At 34.5% G+C, this 8,494-nt stretch overlaps 1 protein-coding gene across 1 annotated transcript in view; it reads right to left on the reverse strand.

Annotated features, from left to right (window-relative positions):
- The window catches only part of LOC144971415 (uncharacterized), a 15,567-nt gene extending 8,688 nt beyond the window's left edge, over positions 1 to 6,879 (reverse strand). Inside the window, exons 1-6 of the mRNA XM_078912282.1 lie at positions 6,754 to 6,879; positions 5,516 to 5,699; positions 3,405 to 3,520; positions 2,347 to 2,462; positions 1,543 to 1,725; positions 372 to 483 (exon numbers count right to left, since the gene is read on the reverse strand). Coding sequence (XP_078768408.1) covers positions 372 to 483; positions 1,543 to 1,725; positions 2,347 to 2,462; positions 3,405 to 3,520; positions 5,516 to 5,699; positions 6,754 to 6,868 — 826 coding nt within the window. The 5' untranslated portion in view covers positions 6,869 to 6,879. The remainder of the gene's footprint in view (positions 1 to 371; positions 484 to 1,542; positions 1,726 to 2,346; positions 2,463 to 3,404; positions 3,521 to 5,515; positions 5,700 to 6,753) is intronic.
- Positions 6,880 to 8,494: the final 1,615 nt, after the last annotated feature.

The following is an 8,494-nucleotide window of genomic DNA, read 5'->3' on the forward strand; positions in this document are numbered from 1 at the left end:
CGACTGGCATTGTTTGCTTTTTAAATTTGTTTTGGGGTTTTGTTTGTTTTGTTTTGTTTTTTTGTGCAGTATTTCTGTTCTGTTTTTGTTGTTGTTTTGTTGTGTTTTTTTTGTGTTATTGTTGTTTGTTTTTTGTTTGTTTTGTTTGGGGGGGGTTTGGTGTTTTTATTTTTGGGTTTTCTTTTTGGTTTTTTTTTGTTGTTTTTTTTTTTTTTTTGTTTTTTTTTTTTTTTTGTTTTTTTTTGGGGGGGGGGGGGTTCTCTTGTGGAGTTTTTTTGTTTGTTTTTTTTTACCGAAAAGCTAATGTACACTTCTTAACTCTACATTCCAATTATATTGACAATACAGTCCAGGAAAGAATCATAACTTACAAGTTAATAAAGAATATCTCTGATCTGGCACTTTGAAAGTACCCGCCCCAAGGATGCAAGCATCGGCGGAAACTTGAAACAGGGACTCTTCATAAGCTGACTTTCTCTTGATCTGAAAAGAAGTTAATTCGATTGATCAAACTCCCTGAAGCGACAGATCAAACCTCTGACATTTTGATTTCGCCGGTCGGCTGATAAAACTGAACTCCATATTTTGCAGATGGGCATATAGATCAAACATCTGAAGTCCGCATTTTGCCAATCATCAGATCAAATAGCAGAGACCCTGATTTTAGCGATCGGCAAAACAAATATTTGAAGTCTGATTACGGCTCTACGGCCATCTTGGGATGATCATGCCTCTGATGTCACATTAAAGGTTTGACCAGCCGTTTTTGATTACAAAGAGGCACGCGGCTAGTCCATGATCGTCTGTTGAAAATCTTGTCTTGGATAAATATTATAGTGCTTTCAGAAATATCACCACCATCACAACTACTACTACTACTACTACTACTACTACTACTACTACTACTACTACTACTACTACTATTATTACTACTACTACTTCTACTACTACTACTACTAGTAGTAGTAGTAGTAGTACTACTACTACTACTACTACTACTACTACTTCTACTACTACTACTACTACTACTACTACTACTACTACTACTACTACTACTACTACTGTTTCTATTCAGTACTACTGCTTCTACTATTTTTATAACTATTACCTCCACTACCACTACCTGCCACTGCCACCACTACCACCATCACCATCGATGAGAGAATGAGTGTAAAGAGCCTTTTCCAAGGACCCAACAATGCCCCACTCAAATCAGAACTCGAACCCAGGACCTTCCGATCCAAAGCCATGCGTCATACCACAGAACCACATAGCCGTACTCTGAATAATGGAGCAGAGATAAAAATCCCAGAAATGTTTCAGTTTTCGTAATAAAATCGATGTTCGATACATGAATTGGCGTTTTTTCACATCGACTTGCGGTTTTCTGTTTTTGGATCTTAACCTAACAAAGGCAGGAATTGTGTCAGAGAGAGAGAGAGAGAGAGAGAGAGAGAGAGAGAGAGAGAGAGGGGGGGAGAGGGGCGGTTGTGGGGTGTAGGATCTATCTACTATACTAAATCCATGTTAGAGTAGACTTACTTTGTACACGGGAATGGCGATGAGACAGCACAGAATACACGACAGGAAAGCACAGATGTTGGACCAGTCAAAGGCATGGTTGTATGTGTCGCCATTGGTGATACAGAATCGGCCACCCACACACGTCATACGGCTCCACAATACTTCCTTGGACCATTTGCTAATAGTCTCTCCAATGTCAACCTTAGATTGAAAAAGGAGTCAAATGGCGTTAGAGATTAATCACGAAACAGACTGACTGTTTGGTTTCCGGAGAATCGAATTTTAGATGGAGACGTGTGCAAATTAAGTTCCCGTTCGTTTCTAACGAATGTGAACTGAGCGCTATGCTAATGGATGTGGCAGCAGCTTATAATGGTGCTCACGCTATCATGTTATGACGATCGACCCAATCAGCAAATTCTTCACCGCATTCGTGCACCATCGCAAACCCGCCCGGAAGTTTCGTCACAACACACCGTTCAACTAGATGCTCTGAGGTTTCGGGTTCTATCCCACATAGGGTACATGTTGGACAGGTGGAAAGTCCCCACTGTTGAAGCGATTTTGCCGTTGGGCAGGTTCTCGATCGAAGCCGATTGGCTGCCACCCAGTGTCTAAAGCTGAGCGTTGGATCAAGCTTAAATCCTCGATGACGTGAAAATTTCGTTTCAGATTTGTGAACACACTTTATGGAGAGTCTCTCAATGTTCAAACTTTATCGGGTTTGAGAATTTGTTGAAGGGGTCATTTTAATCGATCGATATTTGAAATAAAAGTTTTCTTGCACAAAATGAAAACTGTGTTTTGTTAAAATAAATTTACCTCTACGCTGAATTTCGTTCCAGGCTTGGACTGTAAAATATCTCTGTACGTTTCCAGTTTGAGGACGGCCTCTCTCATAGTAGGGCATTTGTGGTCAATGAAAGCCACCATGGGAACTAGATAAGAAAAAAAATGTCTTAGTGCCTTCCGATTAAAAAATAAATAAAAATATCTCCGTATCATTGGATAATAGATGTGCAGCATGTAAAGTGATTGTACGATTTTCAGACATGAACAATGCTACCTAACATAAGAGGGGCCTCCAAATTTATAATCCCAACATCCATATCCACAAGAACGAGGAAAATGTGATCAATCTGCTTTCACGTATTGCAGGATTAAACAATAAGTTATATTTTAAATGCCAAAAGAAGCTCTATATTCATCAATAAAGACAAATGATGATGTGGACATTTGTGATTTCCCCGATACCCTTTACAACAGTGTAGTCGTGGCCAATTGATGATTTTGACAATTGCTGGGTATCGATTTATGTCAAAATCATCAATCGACCACGACTACCCTGTTGTAAAGGGTATCGGGGAAATCAGAAATGTCCACATCATCATTTGTCTTTGTTGATAAATATAGAGCTTCTTTGATTCAACTTTAGCATTTAAAATATAACTTATTGTTTAAACCTGCAATGCGTGAAGTCTGCAGGGTGACAAGTTTCATTGGACGTTGGAGGCTAATCTGTATATTTTCGTCTTGTCTTGTAACAATTGTCAAGTGATATTGAGTGTGGCCAATGACCGATTAGGTGACAATGATCAACAAAAAATCCCCGCGGTGTTGAGTTTTTGGGTAAAACAAACAATATCCACTCAATTCTTGTATAAACACCTAGCTATACAGCGAAGTATTAATATTGTAAGAGCTTTAGTACAAAAAGACGATTAACAGGAGACTTGTAGAGTATGTGAATTTATTGTTTCCTCAAGGTCTGTAAAGGGGAGATGATTGCATTATGAAGCAGGTTTAGTTTGGTTAATCCGTGAAATATATATGGATATTTATAAATTTTCACATGTTTTATCATAGTGAAGCATACTCACTCTCTTCATCGTCTCCCAGAAACTTCCTATTAGTGAGCGTAACACCGACCAATGTGTTGTTAGTCTTGATGGTTTCAATAACATTATCCAAGTTGATTTCATCCTTGTTGATAATCCTGGAAACATATTAGGTTCATGATGCGATGAGTTTAGCTAAAATACTCATAATATCGGATATAGATAGAATGCGCTTGGCCAAGGAGTTCACAACATTGCCATCCGGAAGTATAACGGACCAACACACAAACTCTGTGTAACCATGAACTTTTATAGTCTGGTTAATACAGTTTAGTGAGAACAACTCACAAACGTGGATGGCAAAAACAATAACAAAGGCCTGAGTGACGTCATCTTCGAACTATCTATAACATTCCAAGACAACAAAAAAATAACAATATGTAACCATAAATGTTTATAGATAGTATGCACTTGGCTAAGGAACTCACAACATTGCCATTCAGAAGTATAACGAACCAACACACAAAACTATGTGTAACTATGAACTTTTGTATTCTGGTTAATACAGTTAAGTGAGAATTACTCATAAACATGGATGGCAAAAAAAAACAATGACAAAGACCAGAGTGACGTCAACTTTGATCTATCTAAAGTCTGATTGATAGAATTTAGTGAGTACTGATCAATAAAATGGCTGAGTAAAAACAATAACAGAGTGCTAAAGGACGTCAATGTTGTTCCGTCTATAGATAGAATGCGCTTGGCCAAGGATTCACAACATTGCCATCCGGAAGTATAACGGACCAACACACAAAACTCTGTGTAACAATGAACTTTTATAGTCTGGTTAATACAGTTTAGTGAGAACAACTCACAAACGCGGATGGCAAAAACAATAACAAAGGCCTGAGTGACGTCATCTGCATACTATCTATAGCATATTGTCATAAATGTGACCTACGGTCTCAATCTGGTATTATCTCAAAACTAACCCGATGCAGGGATTGGCGTTTCAAGTACATTATGACCTCAATACAAGAATTTAACTTTAAGTTTAAGAAACCAAACGCACTCATCAAATGACACCTTTATTTTTAACTCAATTTGGGAAAACGGTCAGCTCCAAGTCAACATGGAGCATCAGGTCCATCCAGTGTGCAAATACTAATATTAGCATGTCTGATAGACTAATAACAGGACGCAGTTATGGGCTTGTCTTAATATCGGTGTCACGGACATTATTTTGCGCGGGTTTGAGAGTATTTCCATTCCAACAATGAGCCCATAATCAATTGGGTTATCAGACCTGCAAACATGTTCAGGTCGGGTTCATCCCAACATAACACTGTATTCAGAGACAACTGATCTGTCATTTCTGTCACTATGTGTCAAATTTATCAATCTAGCCGGCAACAGGGTAGAAAAACTATAATGGTGCCTTATACACCCCATCCTACATATCAAGTGTTTATTTTCGCTTGGTATCCTTGTCAAGTACTTTGCTCAAATTAATCTATTTTCCTCAATATGCGGTTATATTATAGTCTAGTGGTTAGACACTCGCCCTCGTATCGATCTGCTTGTGAATTGCTGCTGTTGGCTAGAGACCCTTTGTAAAGCACTTTGAACACGTTTTGTGGATATTGTTCTATATAAAATCTCGTAATTTGTTTATTATATAAAATATAAAAGCTCACTTTTAAAGATAATCAATTTCTTTTTTTCTTGGACATAAAACCAGACGGAAGCATATCATTATTAGCTTCAAATAGTCACCTAGATAACCACGCCTCTCGGACATTCGTCATACTGTAAACAATGGCCGTGATTGGTAAACATAGCAAACTACACAAGTTTTACTATCGATGGTATGTGCCTAAGGAAAATACCCACTGTTCAACTGCTTGATTAATAGAACCAACACAAAAAACTATGTGTAAATTTAAACTTTTATATGAAAAATGATTGAGAAAATCGTGTGATAACTAGTCACCCATTTGGCGGTATAAAAACAATAACAATGGTCAGAGAGAGGTCGATTTGATTCACGTTACTATTTATAAAGAACCAACTATGTTTGTCCGAGCACGTTTGAAGGGGTGTCACAAATTCCTTGTTTTGATTGGTCAAAAATCTACTGGTTAATTGCTCACCATGTCTGATTGAAATCGTCCAGTTTTCCAAATTCTGGCGTCTTGAGTCCCTCCACGTTCATCATGACGTTGATGTCGTCTGCGTAGGTGATGTCATCGTGACCGGACAATTCACGGAACGAGTCGCACACAGACTCGGGATCGGCACTGAATACACGCCACGGCACCAGCACGATTTTGCATTCTGGAAATACATTGTTAAGGAAGGAATCAACGTCGTGGTTTACTTACTTACTTACTTACTTACTTACTTACTCCCTATATAAGCATAAAGAATGACTGAAATAGATAACTGCAAGCCAGGAAACAGTAGGTGGCGTGGTATGGGCGACCGTCAATCATGAAAGAGACTGTGGGAAAGACAGAATGAATGACTACTTGGCTAAACCCTATAAATATCAATGATATGAGGAACATGTATCTGCAGCTCAACTCCTAATGTTATGCAGTTGACAAGGAATAACTTCGAAGTGCTATGATACTCGTCTGATATTCTCCAGTTTGGGGCTTTGAATATCGCGAGGGCCGTGTAAAATTTAGCTCATTTTCTCAAATTTACTCACCATACCAAGCGTAAAATAGTTCCGTTGCCCGAAACAATGTTGTCTCTGTTGGGAAGAAATTCTAATCGCATCACACAGTATGTCTGTGATGTCTTACAAGTTTAATGTTGCTGCTAACTCATGTCTAATTGTAAAGCGCTATGTGCACATTTAGTGGATATTGCGCTCAATAACAGCTTACTTTTTATTCAAGATTTGGGACTGATCCAGATGTATTTGCTGGCTAAAGTACACCAAGCATTTTCAACTAACAGTTCAATACACTTTCAGAATTAAAACTTAATGATTTGTCAGTTTGACATGAAACAGTCAAAATGGATCGCGTTTATACTTAACATGAAACAAGAACACTAGATTAATCGCCATAGTTTTATTTATATATTCTGCTAAGGAAATTCATTTTTGCCAAAACATATATTTAAATGAACCTCAAAACTAAGAAGTATTTCCCATACCGCTTGACAAAAAAAATTAAATAAATAAATCACAATAAAACAAAACCTCACAAAAAATACACACAAAGATAGAATTAATTTATTCGACATTTTTGAAAAGTTAGGATCGAGATGATTCATATTTAAACTTAAAATTTGTTGCCAAAATGCTTTTTAAAAAGCCGTTCTGTTCTGTCTCATGACCATGTTCAAAACTAGAGGATTGCTATGTTTTACCAACCTGAAACCCTGGTGAGTGTAGATTTGACAGAATATTGTGTGTAGTCGATATCATGCACAGATGCCAGCTTTCTCACCCCCAACTGTTTGGTGCGCGTAGGGATATGAGTAGGCATGACTTAGGATTCTGTAGATTGACATGGAAGCAAGAAAACATTTACATTTAAAACTCGCTCATTCCTCCTCCTCCTCCTCCTCCTCCTCCTCCTCCTCCTCCTCCTCCTCCTCCTCCTCCTCCCTCCTCCTCCTCCTCCTCCTCCTCCTCTTCATCCGCCTTCTCCTAATAATAATAATAATAGTAATAATAATAATAAAATAATAAAATAATAATAATAATAATAATAATAATAAAAATGACAATAATAATAATAATAATAATAATAATAATAATAATAATAATAATAATAATAATAATAATAATAAAATAATATAATAATGACAATACTACTACTACTACACTACTACTACTACTACTACTACTACTACTACTACTACTGCTGCGCTGCTGCTGCTGCTGCTACTAATACTACTCTACTACTACTACTACTACTACTACTACTACTACTACTACTACTACTACTACTACTACTACTACAAATACTACTACTACTACTACTACTACTAATAATAATAATAATAATAATAATAATAATATTGACAATACTACTACTACTACGACTACTACTTCTACTACTACTACTACTACTACTACTACTACTACTACTATACTACTACTACTACTACTACTACTACTACGACCACTACTACTACTACTTCTACTACTACTACTACTACTACTACTACTACTACTACTGCTGCTGCTGCTACTACTACTACTACTACTACTACTACTACTACTACTAATAATAATAATAATAATAATAATAATAATAATAATAATAATAATAATAATAATAATAATGAGGATGATGATGAATGATGATGATGATGATGATGATGATGATGATGATGAATAATAATAATAATAATATAGTAATAATAATAATAAAATAATAAAATAATAATAATAATAATAATAATAATAATAATAATAATAATAATAATAATAATAATAATTGTAACGTAATATTAATATTATTATTATCATTATCATTTTTCATTTTTTTCAAAGTATTATTATTATTATTTATTATTATTAGTAGTAGTAGTAGAAGTAGTAGTAGTAGTAGTAGTAGTAGTAGTAGAGTAGTAGTAGTAGTAGTAGTAGTAGTAGTAGTAGTAGTAGTAGTTATTGTTATTATTGTTATTATTATTATTATTATTATTATTATTATTATTATTATTATTTATTATTATTATTATTATTATTATTTATTGTTATTGTTATTATCATTATCATCATCATCATCATCATCATCACCATCATCATCTCATCATCATCATCATCATCATCATCATCATCATCATCATCATCATCATTATTATTATTATTATTATTATTATTATTATTATTATTATTATTATTATTATTATTATTATTATTATTATTATTATTATTATTATTATTATTATTATTATTTATTTATTTATTTATTATTATTATTTTATTATTATTATTATTATTATTATTATTATTATTATTATTATTATTTATTATTATTATTATTATTATTATTATTATTATTATTATTATTATTATTATTATTATTATTATTATTATTATTATTATTATTAATAATTATTATCTTTTAATTACTATATTTAATTATTAACTACTACTA

This window comes from Berghia stephanieae, chromosome 4, assembly GCF_034508935.2.
Source record: "Berghia stephanieae isolate SIO BIC M18660-M18661 chromosome 4, UCSD_Bste_1.3, whole genome shotgun sequence".
Classification (NCBI taxonomy): domain Eukaryota; kingdom Metazoa; phylum Mollusca; class Gastropoda; order Nudibranchia; family Aeolidiidae; genus Berghia; species Berghia stephanieae.